The sequence below is a fragment of the Acanthisitta chloris genome, unplaced genomic scaffold, assembly GCF_000695815.1.
Source record: "Acanthisitta chloris isolate BGI_N310 unplaced genomic scaffold, ASM69581v1 scaffold28523, whole genome shotgun sequence".
In the NCBI taxonomy this organism is placed as follows: Eukaryota; Metazoa; Chordata; class Aves; order Passeriformes; family Acanthisittidae; genus Acanthisitta; species Acanthisitta chloris.
Window position 1 is genome coordinate 30,602 of NW_008666997.1, and position 23,158 is coordinate 53,759.

At 40.6% G+C, this 23,158-nt stretch overlaps 1 protein-coding gene across 1 annotated transcript in view; it reads right to left on the bottom strand.

Moving 5' to 3' along the window:
- Positions 1–4,179: 4,179 nt before the first annotated feature.
- The window catches only part of FHDC1 (FH2 domain containing 1), a 29,955-nt gene continuing 10,976 nt past the window's right edge, over positions 4,180–23,158 (bottom strand). Inside the window, 8 exon segments of the mRNA XM_009072350.1 lie at positions 4,180–6,222; positions 9,412–9,576; positions 11,725–11,842; positions 14,167–14,237; positions 15,139–15,246; positions 15,349–15,419; positions 17,905–18,005; positions 18,091–18,176. Coding sequence (XP_009070598.1) covers positions 4,180–6,222; positions 9,412–9,576; positions 11,725–11,842; positions 14,167–14,237; positions 15,139–15,246; positions 15,349–15,419; positions 17,905–18,005; positions 18,091–18,176 — 2,763 coding nt within the window.

Sequence of the window (23,158 nt, forward strand, 5' to 3'; positions counted from 1 at the left end):
ATTTTTGATCAGACCAAGTTGCCAGCTGTGGCAGTGCCTATCCTGCAACCTCAGCCTTCAACCTGAAAAGACAAGGAAAACAACCATATGGAAAGGAATGGCTGGAAACAATTTTCTCTAAGTGCAAGTAGTTGATGCTGGTGGTGGTGGTCACAGACCTTGCAGCAAGAACCTTCACATGTCCTTTGCTTCGGTGTAACTTTCTTTTAGCGTTGCAAAGATACTCGCTCAGCCGCCAGCTCTAACAACATACAACATTTCCAGAATGCATCTTTCAACCAGGAGAACATGTCAGAGTTTTTAATATCAGCTTACAAGTAATAAAAAAGTAACGTATTTCTGGCTATTTAGATAGTGACGTGGCTAAAACAAACTCCTTTGTTTCCAGCAGCTGTTAACAATACCTGTAGGGAGCTGTTCCCAAGGCAGTTATCTCTGGCACTGGCGGCAGTAGGATGTAAACAGCATGTATCAAGTTAATGGAAAACATTGAGCAGCCAAATCTGAAAGGAACTGTGTTTAGCTGGGCCTCTCTCACAGGGATTACATTCTCACATGCAGCAGCACAGAGGATGTCAGAGGGCAGGTCTTCCGTGGTGGTGGGATCCAGGGACCTGTGGCTGTGCCGTGCAGTGGTGCAGCCAGGCTGGTGTGCTGAGCTGGAGGCAGTGAGCCTGGCTGAGGGGATGCAATTACAGCCATGGCACACGAGCTCGGGGTCAGCGCCGAGCGAACGCGCCGCAGCCTCCAGCCTGGAGCTGCCTCGGGTCTGGCTGGGGCAGAGCCAGCGTGTGGCTGTCTGCATCTGTCCACACACACATACCCGAAGATGAGAGAGATACTGATGGGTTATTTTCAATGACATAGTTCGGACTTGTACACTGCGGGAGGTGTGATGGGAACTCTCTCTGTCTTTCTTGATAGTTTAATGAGCTGTTGTAATGAGGGATGCACCAAGCCCCTCATTTGTATGCAGTTCCCACATGAGATGTGAATATTAAATTCCTCTCAGTATGAATCAGCACCTCTTACTCCCACAGGTCTTTCCTCTATCTCTTGATCTCCACCAGTTCTACTGCTCCAAATTCCCTCATGGTCCCCCCTGGGCTCTCCCATTTCACTGCCAACTCAGTAGCCACTAAGGGAGTTTGATGCACTCCTGGTCACAGTGAGAAGCACTGGCCATTCAGCAGAACAAAGCTGGAGAAAAGGTCTCAGTTTTGCAAGCTGACTGCAACCAGGGTAGATCCTGTGGCCTGTTAGTGTTAGGGAAAATTTTATGACATGGGAAATTAAACCTACAGGGCATCACTGTCTCTGACAGCTGGTAGTTTAAATAATGAATTGGCAATTATAAACCCTTTTGACATAAAAATGAAGTTTAAAAAGACACAAAGTTTTGAGACACACCTTTTGATGGTGAAGGGCTTTCCCACGTAGATTCCACCAGCAGCCATCACTCAGGACTGGCAGACAGCAGGTGCTTGCCACTCCAAATGGGGAGAGACACACTCACCAAACTAGAAAAGTCAGGGACTAAACAAGTTTGCAAATAGCAGCAATTCCAGTCCAGAAATCATTTCCATAGCAGAGAGGAGGAAATGCTCCCTGAGGACAAGGAGGCTGGCTGGATTTTGCTTTTTTTTTTCTGCTAAATAGATATTCTTTTGTATGCAGTAAAGAAGGGAAAACAATGGGAGAATGGGACAAAATTGAAAAATTCAGAACTGCAGTGTAAAAGTCACCGCCTGCTCCTGCAGAACAGGCTATTCTTTATTTCCACAGTCCAGGGAGTTGCAAACCAGAATTTCTCAATAAAGTGTGCTAAGCTAAAAGGCATGAAGATAGCGACAGATCCAGACTTGTCAGTGCCATGAACATTTGTCTTGGCCACAACATACAATGTGTACAGAAAGTGCTGCATCTACCACCTAATGCCTTCCACGTTATACCCAAACCTCAGCAGAAAGTCCCATCTCAGAAATGTTCAGAAACTGAAGCTGAACTGCATGTCTCAGTATAAAAACAAACCCAACATTTCTAACGCCACGATTTCTGCTGTTAGGTCCTTCCCACAGTCACTTACACCCAGGCTCAGTTGCTGAGATCTCCAGGACCACAGCTAAGAGTATAACAGGGAGGAGAAATTACAAATCTCATACCCAATAAACGGGAACTTTTATTAAACTACTGAGTTACTCCGAAATGTATAAATGTTCCATTAAATACAGTCAGTTTTCTTTTACACAGATTTATAGAAATTTATTTACATGTTCCAAACACACTTAAATTATTTTTCAAGCTTGCTACCAATAAAATTTTTTGTTGTTTTTTTTAAAAAGGAAAAAAAAATTCAATCATCTGCTCTTACAGATGTGCATACATACACACAGATACAAATAAGAAGGGAGTTGCTTTTGTATCTAACCCACGAGGGAAGTGGTATCCAAAAGACTTACGGCATTTCAAGCAAAATATTTGCCCTTGCCAACAAGCAGGCTATATAAATTCTCCCTGTGGGACACACTCAAACAAGAGGCCCTGTGCAGTACTTCATGGTGAGTGGGCATGATGTCTGCATCAAGATTTGCTGGTACATGGGAAGAGCTAAAGGCCCCTTGCCAAGTTCAAACCTCAAAGCTAGCTGCCCCTGACAGCAGCCCATGAGAAGCATGTGAGCAATCAAATGGCTCACTCTCACTGAATTATGCTCTCCCAGCACTGAGGGATAGAGCAGACAAACAGACCTACCACTAGTAAGTCAGTGCCACTTGTCCAAAGATATTTTTCTTTTTCTTTTTCTCTTTTCTTTTCTTTTATTCTTAAATGACGCTTCATTCATAAGTGAATAAAAGGCAACTCTTTAAATAAGATGCTTAGGAGAACAGCATTTTCTCCACCTACATACATGCTGAGTAAGTTTTCCCTCATTCTCTCTATCTTAGACTAACAGGAGTTAAAATTTGCATCTGCAGGAAAAAAAGGAGGTGTTTTTATTTTGCAAAAAGCTTATCAAACACTAGTTTAGTTCATCTTTTAGAGTCTTTAAACATTAAAAAACACATGTGAAGCAACCAAGGAAGTCTACGAAAACATTGTCATGCATTAAGGTCAGTGTCTCATGCTAAATATTCTTGTTGACAAGGAGAGGGAGTGGAAGAGGAGGAGGCAGGGAAACTAATGGCTCAACGAGAGCCATTGCAACATTCAAGTAATTTGGCAGTATATAAACCAGTGGAAACATGGAATAGTAAGAAAGTGCTCAGCACTACATTGCAGACTTCAAGAACTGAACTGCAAACATCCTGAAAAGTATCCTAAATATATGGCACTTCTGTATGACCAAAAGCTGGCAGGTTTGCTTGTGATGGAAACAAGTCAGGAGTAGTCATCATCCCAATGGTCACCAATGGCCCTTCCAACAGGCACAGCTCCAGCTGTGCTAATCAGGGCAGCACCAGCCATATCGACTTGCACATGCAAGAGAATGCTGCCACATTCTTGGAGAATAAGCCTCCTGCCCAGCAGAAAGCCTTCTCCAGACACACATACACATTCATAAAACATGCTATAAATTCTTCAGTGAGGTTACAGACAGCCACAAACAGCGAACGTCTCATTTTACAATTTTTTGGCCAGCAGTTCCCAGTCTGTCCAATCGCCAGCAATGGACTTTGCAACAGGCAAAAAGGGCTCCTGAATCCAAGGAATTGAAGAAAGCAACAGAAAGCACAATCACCCAAGTTTGTTTTCAGTACTGGTCCACAGGATTCATTTTGACATCGAATAAGAAACCAACCAACACAAAGGCTTGAGTCTTAAGACGAATCTTATGTACACAAAAAAGACTGGCCTTTACCCATGTTTTCTGTCACAAAGTGTTTCATCTTGTAGTTAAACTTCTTAAAACCTTTTAGCTTTTGGTGACCTTCTGTATCACAAATGCAAAGATTTGCTGTTCTGCTAGCAATCCATCACAGTAGCTTCAAATACATTCAAATTCATAAAAAAGGATTTAGACCAGAACACAACTACTTGCCCTTTTCCAATGGTGTGCCGTACTTGATTGAGCGTGTGATGCCATTTATTGGCAACGTGACTGTTTTAAGGAATTTCACTACACACACATCCAGTGCTTGAACAAGTGTTCACATTCCAAGATTAGAACACCTCTCTCCTTTATTTCAGTAGTGGCTTCAGTATTTTACCAATTGTGGTCCGGTTTGCATCTTTCAGTTTAAGAGAGGCATTTTCCACTGTTCCCTGCTCCTTTGGTGCAGGCTCTGCTTTAGTGCTGACAGCTTCTCCCTGCAGGATGCTTCTTCCCACCACTCTGGCACTGCTCGCTCTCTTTAAGGTACTCACACTGCTCTCCTTTGGACTCGGATCATCAGAGGTCAATGCTGGCTTCACTTTAGGCAGCCTCTGGGACACAGATCTTGTGATGGTTGGAGGTCTGGATGAGGTGGATAGATCCACTTTTGCACGTTTTGAAGAAGAGGCCACTGTATTCCTGGCAAAGTTTGGGACAGGAGATGGTGTTTTGGGAATATTAACTGTGGCAACCTTGATGTCATCTGTAGGGGTCTGGGGTTTTACACTGGAGCGACACATCTTCGTTTCATCTGTCTTTGATTTGACATTACATTTAAGAGGTTTAGAGACTGGCTTCTTGAGAGAGACTCTGTCCCTCTCAAAATGAGCACTGCTTGAGGTGACAGTGCCCCTTCGTAACTTTGGCTCTTCTACTGACATGCTATGCCTGTAAGGACTTCTTGGCAGTGTGTCTGTTGTGCCTCGGACAGAGCTGCGATGAGACAGACGACTTTCCACTGCACTGGTTTCACGAAGGGCTGGCTTGGCTTCTGGCTTTTTCATGGTGCTTGGAGCTCTGTTTGAGCGAGAAATAGGAACCACTTTCCTCATACTTTCATTCTCAGAGGCATTCAAAGTTCTGACAGGTCTGGAAGGAGCTGTCTGGCTAAGGCGAGTGCCATTGGATTTCAAGGAGCTTGGAGATCTATCTTTTAGAGAGTTTCTCTTTGGTCCTGCTAGATCTTTATTTTTTATGGGCTTTTCTTTAGGAAGCATATGCTTGCTATTGGCATCATCCTTATCATTTGCAGAAGTGTGAAGAGACAGGTCCTTGGCAGAAGCAGAATTCAGGTTTGTGAAGAAAGTTCTAGCCCTGTGTTGAGCATCATTCCCAGAAGAGCGTGCTTTGTCAGGCTCACTTAGTGTTTCATTGCCTCCTGGTTTAAAATCATTTCCCTCTTCAGAGTCCAATGTTAAAGAACAATCAGTCGTTGTATCTGACACATAGCACACTGGCCCATCTTCCCTACTTCCCGAAACGCTTGTATCCATAGACACGGTACTGCTGCTGGGCTCTGAAGCTTCACTCTTGCAACCCACTGCCCTGGCTTGATGGTCGTGGGCCTCTCTGGAACATCTGCAAGCTGGAGGCAGGTCGTCATCGGCAGTGCTAAGGGAATGAAAGCTTAGATCATCTAGAGTCTCCAAGTCTGTTCCACCAGCATCCTCTAAATATATTAGAGGTGCATCCTCTGCGGGTTTTGCCCCTTGAATATCAAACTTACGTAATCCTTTAACAAGTTCATGCTCCTCAATTGCAAGGGCCAGAGCATTTATATCTGTGGACTCCTCGCAGGACACATTGGACGTGTGCATGCTGTAGTCAGTACTTCTCTGTGAGTAACGGGCACCAGAACCGGCTGAGCCACTGAAGTGACTGGGCTGAGCTGGAGGCACCTGCAGTACGGCACCACTTTTCACCTCGATCTCAGGCTGTTGGTGTAAGTGCAAGGTATTTAAGTTGAGATCTCTTGTTTCTTTGGATTCAGTCCATGCTACGTTTGGTCTTGCTTGTCGGGTGTTTGCACGGGGAAGGCTGTTAAACTTGTTTGGATCCTCATCTTTTGAGATTTCCAGGAAACTCTGCAACTCCCTGTCTGCAGTAATCCCCAAAGAAAGTCGAGAGCGTCTAGAATTTGTGTTTCTGTACAAAGGGCTTTGAGGCCTCTGCTGCAAGAAGGGAAGGAATTCTCCAAGTCCTTTTTTGGCCAACATCTCCACATCATTTTCACTGCTGCTCCGCCCAAAGCTCCCAAGCTCTCCAGCTGCCCAGGATCGACGCTTCTTCTCCAGCTCCTTTTGCCTTTGCAGACTCTGAAGTTCCTGGATCTCTCGTTCCCTGTTTTCCTGAAAGGGAAAGGCACAAATAGATGTCTCAGAGGACAGTGTCCTATGCATGAGAACAAGATGCACTCATTTATCTCTCCCTTTGTTTCATCCCATCAAAGTTAGCTCCTATTGCTATCACCCTTTCCCAATCTCCAATATTTACACACAAATGAATTCAGCATGGCAACCACAGCCTGGAACCATTAACCATAGAGAGAGCAGTTCCCTGCACAACTAATGCTGGTGACACTTCAGTCTGGTCAGCATAAGAAAAAAATGCACAAGTCCCTGCAGAGGCCAAGAATGTGACCCAAGCAGATGTTAGGTCATAGAATCATAGAATATCCTGAGTTGGAAAGGACCCATAAGGATCATCGAGTCCAACTCCCGGCTCTGCACTGACAGCCCCAAGAATCACACCATGTGCATTGTCCAACTGCTTCTTTAACGCTGTCAGACTTGGTGCTGTGACCACTTTCCTGGGAAGCCTCTTTGAGTGCCCAGTCACCCTCCACCTTTGGTCCAGCCAAGGAGTTCCTGCTGTAAGATGGAGAGCTTCAAGGCCTCACTAAGTTTAAAGCTGACACTTTTATCAGGTGACTAAACTTCCACCCAATCATTACATTTGTATTTTATGACAAGCTTGTCTGACAAGCACACAGCCAATGTGGTCCTTCCACCCTTCCTTACTACAATTACAATTGTTCCTCAGCAAGTTCAATTTCTATGCAGTGCTACTTACCTCTAACATTACCAAATGGAAATTTTGTGAAAATGCATTGCTTAATTGCATATGAAAGCAAACAGAAAAGTCAACACTGCCCCACAACACTTAGACATCAACAGACACCACTCAAGGACCATTAAACAATGCCTCACTCCAATTCTGGATCTCGTATTCACTGCTGGCTTCAAAAACTGGCAACTGTTGTAGAGAAGTTGCCCAAAGTAGGGCGAAGATTTTGGCAGCTAGGCTGAGGGATTTTGGTTCAGAAAGCCATAGAGGAGGCAGTTTGTGTTTGAAAGAAAACACAGTAACACCTTTTTACTAAAATAATCAGCAGTGAATTACTGCAAATATCAACATTTTTACTGTCACCTCTAGGCTTCAGATTTAATCTAGCTGTACCTTTGGTTGAACTTTCTGGGTTATTTTGTGAAACAAAGAACCTGGTTTACTACAGCCAGTACAGCTGTAGCAAAAGAAAGAAGGGAGAGACTAGTCTTGACCGAGGATTCAAAAATTACATAATTTTCCAGCATAGTGTTAAATCTGTTCTGATCAATGACACACTGTTTAAAAAAACCCACACCTGTATTTGTCTGAAGCACTGTCTAGTTTGATGTTCCCACTGTTGTGACAACAGAAGAGCTGCACAACTAGAAAAAGTCACCTGAAAGCTTTCAGTAAACAAAAGCCTAACGCTTTTTGATGAATGGATTAATCTACACCTCTTAAAGTGGATTTGAAATGACACTGGGCTCTGAAAGATAAGATGCTTTAGAGACCTAAGAAACCTGAACAGCTAAGAAAGGAAAAAGAAAAAAACTTGCATTTCAGGAAAAATGTCTTGCTTTCACAGGTATGGAATTACAGAACGAATTCTTGCCAAATGCAAAACCTGAACTTTAAATATCCCATTGTAAAGAGAAATGGTTAAAAATAGTTGCAGATTATCATATTCCATATTCGATGCAGAACATCTTAACCCCACCCAGAACAAGTTTTAAGAGATTTTATTCAAATGAAAAATCTATTTTAAGCACACATAGACATGTTAAAAATTGCAAAAAATGTTTAAACATTTGAAATATGCGCACACGGCCATAGTGCTATGAGCCATCTCTTTACACTGCTGGTTGTGCCGTCCACACATCACATTCATTTGTCGCAACTGTAATCCTCATTCTAAATTGTCCTGTTAATTTTGTAGGAACAGCAGCTAATCCGTGATCAGTAGGAAAGTCTTCTCAATATTTTCAAGTAATGTCTAATTTGTCATTTTTTTTAGAATGTAGATGCTCACTACACTCTCAAAGAGTCAGGAAAGAAGATCTCCATTGGACCTCAAAGTAACAGCTATCCAACAACCACTTGTGAGGCACGACTATGAATTAAATCCCCAATCCCAAAAACTGGAACACACGTGCCTGAAGTCACCTCTTGGTAAACTGACTGCAATAGCTATCACTATTTGTTTTTTCACATTTGTATAACGTTCACACACGTGCATAACTATGTGATGCCTTGGGTGGTAAAGGGTAGGTAAGCTAATGGTACAACAGGCACATTAGCTGAACATCCTGTCAGCTTGCTACAAATCAAGGTTATTCTCTCTTCTGAACTAAAGCTTTTATACAAAGTGCTGTCAAATGCAGATTGCATAAGGCACAGAAATAAAGAAATGTGTGGATTCAACTAATTCATGCTATTTATATAGGCCTAAAAAATATTTCTAACAATAGACAGACTTCACTGAACCAAAACTGTAACCAATGCCAATACTGCTCCTTCATCTTAGTATACTTCTTGAATTACCTGGGACCAATTCAGGGTACCTCGCAAATTAATGGTCACACTGGGAATAAGGTATCTTGATGCTGTAGGCCTGTTTCACCACTTAAGTTTTCATCCACAAAAAGCATTTGAAAGGACAACATGGAACATGCAGTTCTTACTTTACTTGGCAAAGTGTGTCTAGTCAAGTAAAGGAGGGCAGTGGAGAGCCTGAGCTAGTGTAGATTCAGGCCGGTATGACCATGTAATAGGGTGCCACATCTCAAGGCCTTTCCAAGGATCCAACACTACCAGTGCAAGGCCTGACCCAGGAGCAGTAGTCAAGAAGTCTGTGCAATCTGTCTCATGGCTTGGCTTTGCAATCACCAACCTCCTCAACAAAATGGAAGGAAGAAGCCCACTTACAAGCAGGCCAATAGACAACCCTGATGTATTATCTCAATGGTCTCATCTGCCTGGAAGAAGGCAGATGTGGAGCAGCAGGGCTGCACACAGGGCTGGCCACAAGGACCACTTCCTACCTGCCCTCTGGCAAGGAATACTTACAGCAGGGCAGTTTTCTATGGCCATTCGAGCAAATATATCAAGTACTACAAGATATAAAATGCACCTTAAGCAGAAAAAACAACTTAATTCATGGGAGTCAATGCCCATTTCAAATGTGTGAGAATCTCATTCAGCGCTCTTACCTTAACAGCCGTGTTGAATCTTATGCAGAAGTCCCTAAATATGTGGAAACATTCATCCAACTTCATAGTTTCTTTATCTTCACAGAAGAAGTCAATGAGAGCATTTCCCTCCTTTTGCAATTCTCGTTTCTGGTGTTCAAGCTCCTTTAGATGTCTTACAGCAAACTATAGCAAAAACCATATACAGCATGAACCAGACAGAAAAATTACAGTCACAACATGTCATGTATATACTGGGAACTTATGAAATTCGTGTTCCAACCTAGAAGTTGTTAGAGAGCTTAGGAAATTAACATTTTGAGGGAGAACTCCTACTAACAAAAGGAAACATGTCATTTCAATAAACTGAGAAAAGGAGGTCAGGAAAAATGGATCAATCAAAACGTAAATCCTAGTGACTAGGACACTGACAGACACCTGGGAGCTTCTTGAAAGCTCCACATCCCTTATTTTCCTATTTCCCCTTCAACTTTCACCTAAGTATAAATGGATTAATTCCTCCTCCCCACTTTTCCAAAAAAAAATCATGTGAATAGATTCATGGATATACATTACAGAGTCAATTCCTTCCTAAGGTGACCCTAGACCACAATAAAAAAGATTTTTGTGCCAGAAATATAAGGAACCACTGTAAATGTATATATTTTAAGATACCCAGAAAACTTTCTCATAAAGTAGCACACTGAATGATAAGTGTAGAGCTATACAGACAGAGTGGGAGTAGATCAGTGGAAAAAGATCCAGGAGGAAGAGAAAAAGGCTATGGTTAGACTTTGAGCAGCAGAACTGCTTAAACCATTTTGATCAGATGCCCCTCTGTCTCCCCTGTCTGCATCACCAGCCATTCACTTCTATTCTTGCACAATTCCAGATCTGACACCACATATGGCTCAAAGTAACCTGAGGAGAAAAGTTAATTTTCAGACAAATCTGTTCTCTGACTCCAACTCATGATCACCTAAATACTTCTGATAGTGCAGCACTGTGGTGGAAAAAGGCAGCTGGAGGCACTGGTGACCATTTAGACCAACTCTGCTTTCAGGAAGTTACTTGGAATATTATACCAGTAGGGTACGAACAAATATGACTAGTTAGTCTCAAGAAAAAGAAAAAAAAGAAAGGCCCACAATAAAACCTGGACTGAAGATGAACTGGACAACTGATAAAAGCATACATCGAAAATTAGTTCCTCCCACATATTTCAGTAATTTATTCGTGAGGGTGAGATAATGAAAGCTGACTTCTCAATCAGCTTGGTTATCACCTGCCATTTAGAAACAAAAACCGGAAGTGTTTATGTAAGGTATGCATTTGTAAAATGATTTTTTCCCGACATTTTTTTTGGAATGTGGCCTAAACAAGGTTGTAGTGTTACATAAAACCAGCTATTAAATTAAAAAAAATCTCAAACATGTTAAAACATAACATTAAAGAGTCTGGGTGCAACGGATAAAAGCCAACAATTCAGAGTGAATGAGGACAGGTATTTCAGTCTTAACCCGCCCCTTTCTTCATCAGCTTTTCATCTCTTGAAAAACTGCAGGGACTATTAACTACATTTGCAAGTTGAAAATCAGGGCGGGTTAAGTTCCAGATCAACACCTGCTTTCCTACTTTTAATAATTATCTACAGCATGAACAGAAAAATCATTTAATTGAAGTATAATATGCATTTCTCCAGGCATCACCATGTACTCAGAAAATACTGAGAACTCTGCTTCAAAGTTAAGTGCCATAGACATTCAGGTCTATAAAGTCACAGCAGTACTAAAAAAAGAAAAGGAGAACCCACCCAGAAATAATGGCATGGCTTAGAATCAGACACTCTGTGCTAAGGGTAAATTAGTAAAGAAAACAGTCCCTTAACCTCACTTCAAACAATACCTCTTCAGTCACGCAACAATCAAGATTCATATGCATAGCACAGCCTCAGCTAAAACTGACGTGCTCCAGTGTAACATAACATGCAGACACTATATCTTGGGCAGCTGCAAAGTACAAAACCAATGACCACTCCGTATTGTCTTATACTTTAACTACTGATCTTCATCAGTCATTTCACATGCATTAAACACGCTTGCCTAACAAGCCTTGGGCAATGTACACTCAATATCCCTCCCTGTAAAAACACCGTCCTTCCAACACTCTTACTTGACAAACAGCATGAGGTTGGAACACCTTTGTACAACTGATAGGGTAGACGTATTAAAACAACACTTCAGTTTATTAACATGTCCACACAAATTACATTCAGCTGAGGAATGCTCCTGTAGTCAGGCGACAGTAACACATTAACACGGACATCCTACAAACCTGGAGAAAGCTTTCCATCTGGTGAAAGAGTCTGGGGTCTCGTTGGATGCTGTCTTTAACAGATCTTGCCTTGAAAGACAGCGAGTGCAGCTCAGTTTCTACATTATCAATGGATAACCTAAAAGTAGCATAGACAGAGAATGTTTATCAAAGGAGAAGGAGTGGCGCATGGGATAGCCACAACATACTGCAAAAAATGGATGTTTTACATGAAGTGCAACCTGGCTATCAAACAAGACCTGCTTGTTCAGGAAATATTGCCAAAGTAGACACTGAAAGTTAGGAGAGAGATAAGCACATTTCTTCTTATTTGCAACCTGAAAAGATTCACATGGGGTGTGGTTTCATGATTAACTCCAGGCAGTTCTACTCAGCCTTAACCTTACCATGAAAAAGGGTAATGCTGCTCTGCCTCTGACCAGGTGTTCCTTTTCTCTCCCTGGTGCCTGTGCTAGCACTCATTTTCTAGATGGCTACCCATATCTGTGTACTGAAAATTAACCTAGAAGAAGCCAATTTGCTTCCAGATGGATCCTTTGCCTAGTCCAACTGACTGAGTGCAGGAGCCGCCACAAAAGGGGGTCACAAGGGACTGTCAGCCAGGACTACTCATTTTGGCAGTAGCATTTGGCATCATGAAATTGCATGTTACACTCTTTGAAGCAGTCACAGCAGCACAGCCTATACAGTCTCAACCCAACAGCTATAACATTTCATCCTTCTACCACAAACCAGCAGCAGAGCTGCTCCTGCAGAGAGGTAACTCAGAAACTGAAAATCACAGGAAAGAGTTCTGATCTGATATAATCTAAGCTTTCTCCTGGGAGACTCATGTTCCATACAACAGGAGTTCCCACCTAAATCTCTCAGCCACTTTGAAATGTCAGTTGCTTCACAAATACTTCTAGATCTATGGCATTTACTTCACAAGAGAACTAAGCTTTGCCTAGGAATTGAAGCACTACAGTTTCCAAAATGATAAAAACTAACAGCTGGACACATGCTCCTAACTTAGGTCATTTCACCAGCAGTGTGACTTTCAAACAGTAAAGCTGAAGAATTTGTGGCAGACAGACTGAAGTGCACAGGACAGTGCATGGTGACAGCATGCATAAGTCTGACAGTGCACACACGAACGAATATAATGTGTGCTGGTTTTTCTCTGCTTACTTCATCTGCAATGGTTAGTCCCCTGTTCTGGACAGATCATGGGTGTTTTGGCAAGTAAGAAAAGCAGTAGAAAACTACATTTTTCTGCCTATGAAGGAGGAAGAGGATGGCCTATAAGTAAAGAAGGCAAGATAATAAAAACTAAAGAACATAATGGTAGTTGTTTTAACATGCTCTAATTGGGAGGATTTATGAGCAACTTGTACATGACAGTTTTCTCTAAGGATCTTCCTCATGCCCAATGGTGAGGCATGTATTTAACTTTGTTTCACTTTCCTGTACAGAGTGCATTCCCTGAACAGACTTCATCATGAGTTACCACAGAAGATTTTCAGCTTTAACAAATGTGATCAAAGAACAAAGTGGTTAGGGGAAAAAAAAATCACCAAATCTGGGATTCTGCCTGTTCCCCTGCTGTTTGCCAGGGGGCTTGGATGCTGAGGAAAGCTACATTCCCCAGCAGGCCACGTGGCAGACTGCCAAAAAGGTGTGTGGGTTGGATGGCAGGGAGCCACACAGGTGGTCCCTCAAAAATTTTCTGATTAACTCCATGGCCACTCCTTTCCTCAGAAGATTCAGAGTCTTTTGCAGACATTACTTAACCCTGCATCAGATCTAAGAGATTGGATCCATTTTACAGCTGGGAAAAGAATGTAAATAGATTGCCCAAAGCTCAAGAGTAAGGAAGTAGAAAAACTAGGAACAGAACTCCAGCATTGCTAGCTTCCAGGTCTGGGATTTAGATCACACTGCCTAACAAAAGCAAGTACAGTTATTGAGGTACAAATCAAGTTCCGTTTAAAATTATGAAGCTTGAGACTTTAACGTGAAAAAAATGTAGAGCCACAAACCCTTCAGATTTGCCATCCAAGACAGTAATGGAGAAGCAAATGAAACCTCAAAAAGCATCTAAGCGAAGCCAGGGCCAGCACCTGTACTTGGTAAAGTATTGTAGCTAGCTCAGAGACAGATGAAAACCGGTTTAAAGAAAAACAGTAATATGCTTTTAGTTCAATCCCTTAAAAGTAACATACATGTACTTGACAGAGACAGAACTACCAAAGACCTATAGAGATCATGCCATAAAAACCACTTGTACCTGAAGGCACATTGCAGGCATATTTCTGCTAGTAAATGGAAATGAAGCCCTCAAAGCTACAGAAAACATTTGTAAAGATCTGTTTTTGTGCCAAGACTTCCCTGACTAAGCCTCATGGCTTCACAAATAAGAAAATTCCAAGTCACAGTTTAAACATAAGTTCTTTTACTCACCTGGCGGCATCATGAACACTCCTGATTTTTTCTGAAAATTTGAGAAGAGCAGCATCTTTCTTTTGGGCTTCCTGAAACAAATAGACCAAAACCAAAACACACACAATCCATTAACATTCCACCACCATGCTAAAGTCCCTAAGTCGGGCAGTTCTAAAGCTTCTGGGAGGGCACTTAAAGGCTTCTCTCCCGCACTGTTTTTCTTCCCATTCAACCCTAACACAATCGAGTGGAGGACACCCCTTAAAGAAAGGCAGGGATCAGAACTGGAAACTTTAAACAACAGCTTCCATTTTGCAGTGTACAATAATAGCTGCTTCTGCAAGTGAACACAAGCCACATGTATCTATAAGGAATGTCAGGGAAAGAACAATTTACTGATGCCATTGTTTGAGCAGATACGATGTTTCCTGCGCAAACATCAATTAATACCCTATTGTTTGCTGGCTGGAAATCTGTTAAGCCAGTCTGTACACAGATAACCAAAGACACATATAGAAACATTTAAATTCTCTTCCTTCTAAAATCAAGAAGTTTGAAAGGAAGCAAAAATAACTTGAATAAAGTCTGCAGCAGCTTTAAAAATCCATGTCAGTCACCAAGGGAGGAAAAAAAAACCTACCAAAAAGGCTGTTCGAAAGATTCAATGGGAAGACTGAAAGAGTATTTATCAAAATAAGCCACTTCCACAGTGTAAGAATTCAGGACAATAAGATAAAATCTACCATGATAAAGTTTGATGAAGGTAACCTTTCACATGATAAAAAAACTTCAGTTTTCAATGGGTTTCTGGACAGGACAACCAGGTACAGGTAAAGTGGTGAATTTTGTGGCAGGAGAAGAAAGGTGAAGATTAGACCAAAGCTTAAAAAAATCTGCTTTTTCTGTGGCATATGGTCCCTCCTATAGTCTGTCATTTACGGACCTACATTTGCAGCAGTTGCTTATACCAGAAAAATAGTTTTTCTATACCAGAGCAACAAAATGCAGCAGACTCATCCCAGGTTTGTTTGCTTTTGTGTCCGCCAGTTTGAGCAGTGATGACAGTTTAAATCCAACAGCATTGCCAGCATAACCTCCCTAAAAAGAAATGAGCAAACAGCTGAGGCGTGACATCAGTGCACTGCAATACTAATAAGGAAGTATGGTCAATCAGCCATCTCCATTTTCTATGTCACTTACCGCATTCATAATATTCCCAGCCTGAAGGACCAAGTGCAATATGGAATGCAGTTCCTCACATGTCATTAGCTCTGTAAGGAACAAGAAAATTGCTGTCTAACAATTGTTTGTTTAGAAATATGCACAGTTACCAAGCTCCCCTTAATCTCAAGCCTTTTTTAAAAATTTTAACAGGAAACTACAAAAAACTGACGAGGTCGTGGGAAAAGTAATGGTACTCTATAACTCCAATTCACAAGCACAATTGACAAACCTCAAGTATATGTTCAGACTTTAGCTTAGCAAGTGTAGTATTTCCAAGGCAACCTCGAGCAGCTAAGGAAACATTTGGGGCCTAATCCTGCAACGTGTGAAGTGTCTCATACAAGTGGCTAAGTATCCTCACCACCTACTAATTCCAGTGTGAGGCAAGTGTTCTGCACCCTGCAGAATCCATTTGCCATCTGCCAGGATTGGGCTTGTGAACAATTAGTCTTTTTTTAGGAGCCTTGGCCACAAGGCCTGAAGAGATAACAGGCAATGTTTAAATTTTCCTTGCTTATCCCACTCCCACTATGAATCATCATTTTATTTCTGTATGATCACCAACTCAGAGCAGCATTTATTTTACTTCAGTCATATCAAAGATGATTTAGCACAAAGCTATGTTCAGTGTGATGCAGAGTCAAATGGAATAAAACTACCTTTTAAAGCTTTTCCAGCACAGAAGCTTGTTTTGTACGCATTTCCATTTTCTGCAAAATGCACAGTAGTGCTCTATCTGAATTCATACACCTTTGTCCTCAACCACATATGAGCAAAAAACAACACATGTTCTTAAATGGCACCAGAGGGACTGCCTTAGAAATAAGATGCAGAAATTCAGAACTGTAAAGAGTTAATAAATTAACACTACACAAATGGCACAGCAAATCAAATAACTCCAACTTTGCAAGTGCCTATATGGCAAGAAAATGACCATGAGCTGGTTTTAATGTAAGGTACTATATTTTACACTAATGAACATAATAAAGGGTGGAATCCTTTTGATTGTAGTGTAAATACTTAAAAAAACTATTTTGCTTCCAAGTTCACATTCTATAATTTACCTTGCATTCAACTGCTCAACACAATACAGTAGTCTATCATTTTGGAAGCAGATAGGCCTTGTATCTTTGTATTTCAGTATTAGCAGTTTAAAAAATAGAACTAACTAAATAACCTTTGATCTAACAAGCTATAGGTGAGGAAGCAAGGAGGAAGAAAGAGGAGAGAATGGCAAATTTCAGAAGGCCAAGAGGAGAATGCAGCTCCTAAAGACTTTCTTAGTAAGAGCCTCCTCAGCGTCACTATGACATACATCCATTTGCAGGATAGATGAGAATCCATCAGGCTATTTAGACCATTTTAACCCTCAGTGATTATCAGCATTAGAACTCAAGTAAATATTCTCTCAGCTTAATTACAAGGAAAGAAACCTAGGAGATAGCAATAGGAAAGTAGACATAATTCCTGAACAACTTCAGGCTACCAACAAACCCTGAAGTGAAAAGACCAAATGGAGAAGAGCACATGACACAAGTGGACTAAAAACAGGGAAGGCTCAGTCAGCCTAATTTGCGTGGCTGGCCTGATGCAGGAATTGGAGACCAAAGTGTCTCCTCTCTGGAGAGAATTAATTAATCAGTTTAGAGATGTCCTGGGTGAAGGACACGAAGGACATTAAGGTGTGGCTGCTTTTATATATAACATATTCCCTCACATATGTCTGTTGCTCAAAACACAAAGAACAATGATTTGATAGGGATCCTAATAAAAGGCCAAACTCAAACCTCATCCTAAGCTACAACACTTTTTTCTGAGTCAAGGACTAGTTCAATCTCCACTGGTGGAAAAAACCCCCCACCAGGCTTTTTCCCCTTTGCTTTCACTTATAAGGACTATCCTAATCACCAGTACTCATAGTTGAATATTTGTAGTACTGCGCCTTTTTACTAGACACAGTCTAAGCAGTGCTCTAGTAGCCTGTCAAAAAAATTTCAAGCATGAAATAGGAATTTCATATTGAGGAATAGGACAAATAGGCACTTGAGCCATTGGAAAGGGGCAGCAGAGTTAGAAGTCACCTGATTACTTTACCTGCTACCTCAAAAATAAACAGCATATGGAGAAATTTAGAAACTACAGTCATTTTCTCTATGGATCTCTGAAAGAGTGAGTAGAGAGATGTAACAACTGCATTGCATCAGAGGAAGAGTGGTGCAGAAATGTGCAAATTGTACTCAAAAGATGACTTATCCTAATCTGATCATGGACACCTTTGCTTCTCTCACTTTAGAATACACTACTCCTAGGCTTTGGTCATGAACTTGTTGCTAGTGTAGCCAAAGTCTCCAGATTTTTCATTTTAGAAGCAAAGATTCACCAGGCACACCCTGATGGCATTTGTCAGAGGGGAGTTAGCTTCCTTTTAATAGCCAAGGTACCTGAAATTCAAGCTCTAGTCTTCGTAATGCAGGCTAATTAACATGCTAACAAAAACAAGAGTATTAGGCATGTCCCAACATATTTAATTACCTTTTGTTGCCCGTCTTATAATTTTCATGTCATCCTGTAGAGAAGCACAGGAGGGTGAGAACTCCCTCTGTAACACCATGGCTTCAATCCTAAGAGCATAGCTGGAGCACACAAACAAATAGGTTTAGAACTGACAGCCAATAGAGTCCATTTATCATGAACAGAATAAACCTACTAGCTCCTTACTTTGGCACCTGGATTAGTAAATACATGAAGGAATCAGCTTGAGACAGTTTTGATACATCTCCATCAAAGTCTTTTAATTTCTTTACCTAGAAAAGAGAAAAAAACACTAGCAAAGAATTTTATCAAAGATCAAGATCACTTGACTTTGGAAGGAAACACCTTGAAAAGCAATAAATTTAACAGAAGGCATTGGAAAGTCCAGTCAGTGACTGAATGGCTCCACTGTCCCAAACTCCTGCAATTTGCACACACTCCAACCACAAAAAGAATGAATCTAGTAACATCACTCCTCTCCCAAAAAACTAGCTACACAGACCAGTAGTGCCATCGTTCTGATTTGGTGATTCTGATTTCTGATCAATGATTGCTCTCATCACTATGTTCAGGACATTGCTAATCATCTGAAAAGTGATCCTCAACTCATCAACAACTGTGATATAGACTTAGGCATAGTTTAACTGTGTTCAGAATTTTGAGCACAGGACTGCCTAGATCTCTTTGGCACTAAGCTAAGGATTTTTCAAGATACTTGCTCCGACCATTTCCCCTAAAACACTATTTAGGGGCAAACTTTATGCTCATGAGTTTGCATTTTTTTTTCATTCATATGAAATATTTTAAAGATAAATGCAATCTTGCATTTTAAGTAATTTGTTGTCAGTATGCTGAGAACACCATTTACATGCAAAGGAAATATCACAGGATTAATTTTGCCAATCTTCCTTCCCAGCTCCACCAAAATCCATATATTTGCATGATCTGGAAGCCACTGATCCACCCACATATTTACTATTTGTTTATACAGAACTGAAAAATACATGCACATATGTTTAAGCATAACTGGAATTTCTTCCACGTCTTCCAACATAGCAACTGTGTCCAAAAGCACAGCTCACTCTCAGTTACTCTGTTTCTTCATTCAACCAACGAGTTCACACCCAGTAGCAGTTCTGTCTCCACTGATTTATGCACCAGCCCATCATCCTTCCTTTTTATAACTTTACACACTTCAAGCCTATTCACAACCACATTTAGATAGATGGTCTTCAGTTTTAGCAAGCATATTAAGCTATCCTGGAGAGAGGCACACTACATCAGGGCATCAGCAGTTACCATGGTTTAGGAATAGCCACAGGTATTTTAAAGCATCAGGCTACAAATTTATCACTTCAGGTTTGGGGTTTTTTCTGCTTTAACAGTAAAAAAGCAACTGATTTGTAGTGGAAGACAACATACACTGTGCTAAATCAGGGATTTGAAATAAATTCTGGGCTAGCAGAAGAAAAGGATTTATTCAACAGCTTTGTTCTGCTCTATTCCCATTTTTTTCACGTAGTAAAAAACAGAAATGTTGAGAACACGTTAAGAAAGAGAAAACAAAAAATACAAATTAAACCCAGAATAGAATTCCTTTTCAAATTAAAAACACATCAACAAGCAAACAAAAAAACCCTAGCAAAAACCTGTGACCAAGAAAGAGAATTCTAATCAAAGAGCAGTTTTTATTCAGGTTATCTAGCTCCATTTCCTAACAATCTCCCTCCACATCCCCCTTTAACTTAAGACACCGAGACAAAAGCTCCTTCTAAAGATAAACAGCATACTCATTTTTTGAGGCCTGAGAAAACCTAATTTACTGAGTAATTCAAGACGTCTGCCAACAAAAAAACAGGAAAGACCAGACTTGACAATCCTGATAATTCTAAGGTGTTAAATGAACAAGAAACAAACCCAAAATAAACACTTTTTCTATATTATGAAGTGGGGAGTGGGAGATGTCTACTATCTCAGTTAGTCTTTACAGGTGTTCTTTAACCTAGCTTCCAAAAAATAGTGGCCTGCAACCTAAACAAAAAAACCTCCAAATTTTCCAACCCAATTTTAGTATGTTGCAAATATCAGAGTTTGCCTGAAAAGGATACAGGCATTCAGATTTGGGAGGAGGGAAGAAAGGCAAGAAAAGCAGCCCACCATAAAACCCACCCCAGGTCACCAAAATCAAGATCATCTAAGCCACAGGTAATTATAGGAAGATGCAATTTAAAGACTTAAATGCATTAAAAAAGTGAACAAGAGATCCTGAGATACTCACAGGACTATTAAATTATTCATGCTACTTGTACTATATTTAAATATACTTTTGACAGTAAGTAGCAATCAGTGTTTTCTATGTGGAATGTTAGTTTTACAGACACTGGATAAAATCCTCTTACTTCTATTCTACTAGGAAAAATGCCTGGAGTAGTACAAGGGCGTACTAAATCCCAGACTTCATTCAGAGGAGAAACATTCATACACATGCACAACAGAAGCCACTGACAAGGCTGCTGAGGATGGGTGTGAATGTCACAGCGCAAAACGTTTTGGGCAATAGTCAACCCAAAACCAGTCTGTGTAGTCAGACTTTAAACACAGATGTGTTGGTTACACTTTTTCCAACCTAAATAATCTGTCTTAATCTCCACTGTGTTTTCCTTAGACATCCAAAACTACCAGCCAAGCAGTTCACCTGACAAGCCCAAAACCCAAGCACGGTGGAGGACTGTGACCCATTCCGCAAACAGAGAAAACAGGAACATGCTGAAGTCGTAAGGTCCTTTTCACCCTGGAATTCAGCATAGCCTGGTTCTCCATACGTGCCTTAAGTTTTTCACACAGAAAACTAAATCTTCTGTTAACTTGGCCTTAAAACAGTAAATAGTCTGAGAAATAGCTATGGCAAAGATAGGGCAACAATTGATTTTGTGTTCCCACTTTATTAAAAATTTCATAGTTGAAAAAATATCAGTTATCTCACCATGAAGAAAGAAAAAAAAAGTTATTTGACTTTATTGACACTACCTATAAACTAAAAAAACCCCAGCTTCTGAACCCCAAAGTTAAAAATTGCTGAAGCACATTTTGGATGTCTGTCCATTCCAAGAGAGACTACTCAAAATCCCATGAGACTGGCCTCTTCTCTCTCCAGCCACGTTGTCCAAGTCTTCCCAAAGAGAACTAAAATTCTCTGCTCGCTCCTAGAAGTGGGGGTCGAATTCAAATACCAAATGCAGCCAGGAACTGCAAAGAAACTATGGGGATTGACAACAATACTCACTATTAATCATGTTAACAGATATAGTAGATAGGTTTATAAGTAGTCCAAGAACACAAGAGAGCTTAAAAATGTGTCTTATTATAAAATCACAATGTATAACTCCTCTTTTCAAGCACAACAAAATCTTTCCACAACAGTATGCAGCCATGTACCAAGATATGGCAGTGTAATGTATATATGCAAGAGAGTGTAATTACATTTTATACTCAGTTCTTGTATTACTCAGATTAGGTGCAGAGCTACTAATTTAATTTTTCATTATATTTGTATACGGAATATGCATTTGCACTGTCCATGCATGCCCATGCACACTAAATCAGATTTTAGATACAGAAGGTTCTCACATATGTAATTTGCTTCACTTTAAAAACAGTTATGAATCATAGAAAGCCTGATCTTCGATTTGATTTGTGAACAATTGCAGTAGATATGCCTATTGCAAATATGTCATTATACCTCATAGACAGGAAAGCTACTGCATTCCTGTCACTCAAGTTTTCAGTCATCCTTGAACTACCATTAACACTCATAGCAGGATTTTACTTTCTGGCATAAACCAGGTATGTTGCACTTCTATGCAGGATGTTTGAAGAAGAGGAACAAACATTGTCTCTGTTTTTTTTTTTTTAAAATTAATGTTTCCATACCACTGCAAATATTCAGGGCACTAGAAAAGAAAAAATATCTAAAAAATACCAAAACCCCAAATGGCATCACAGTGGTGATGGAATCCAACCACAAGAGCGTGTGGGAAAGCAGCTAATGTATTAGGCAGTGGGGCACCATGGGGCACAAGCCTGGGCAGTGGCAAACCACCAGCAGCAAATGATAAAAAGAAAAACCTACAGGTAATCAGAAGGGGCAAAAAAGGCAGCAGGAGATGAAAGCTCTGAAGGCTGCTCAGCCCTATAAAACACTGGCTGAGGAAAGGAGGGAGCAGTTAACTACACAGACGTAGTTTGAAAAGGGTAGATCTGGCTCACAGAAACAGTTCCAGTAAATCAGGTGACAGATGACTAGGGTTTGAAAACAGAGTACATGAGCAAAGGACAGGCTTGAGACATTATAAAGAAGTTCAGACGTTGTGTTGATAACCTGGGCGTGCATGTATGTGGGTGAGCCGATTACCAGTATGATATGCTTTCTTCTGTATGTATCTAAAGTATAAATTCTGGCTATTCTAGCTCATTAAACACTGGACTCTCTCAACTTTTACCAGTCTGGGCCTGCTGAAGAGTGCAATGATATGCACATAAAAGCAGGTAAAAGCTTCTTCTCTGCCAGTAAATGAAAACTGTCACCCATTTCAACATGATAACACTAAGAAACAGCTAAGAATCTTGTAAGTGATAAGAGAAGGCCAAGGTTCCCTGGAAAAAAACACCAACTGGAAAAAGGGATGAAGCAGAGGAGATTCCAAAATATCACTGATGTTATTTCCCTTGTTAATGCATTGAGAATTTTTATACATTCACTTTTTTTTTTCTAACCATTGTACAGTGGCCAGGCTGGTGCCACACCCACAGCCCTGAACAAAACATCGAGTGGAACCTTGCAGCTGGCTCCAGGTTTGGCAGCTTCAAGTGCTTGTCAAGTTCTTCAAATTAAACATTTGAAAATACCCAAATGTTTTCAGTGCTACAAAAGGTTTCACAGCAGTGCTGATATTTCAATAATAGTCTTGTTCTGTTTGAGAAAAACATTGAGTAAAGAGCCAGGACTTGCCATTTATATGTGAAAATCTCAAAGCTTTCATAACTGTCTGGACTTTTTATAGAAAACAGCTACAAAATTACTAGTACTGACACCTATTTCTGTATGCAAATAGAATTGTCACATTACAATACTGCAAAATAAAAAGAATAATTTTAAAGACAACAGATGTTAAATGTGTTTATTAGCTCAAGTATTTAGCCTCCATTGTCAAAATGCTGGAACATCCATCAGGTGCCTGAGACATTATGAACTGAA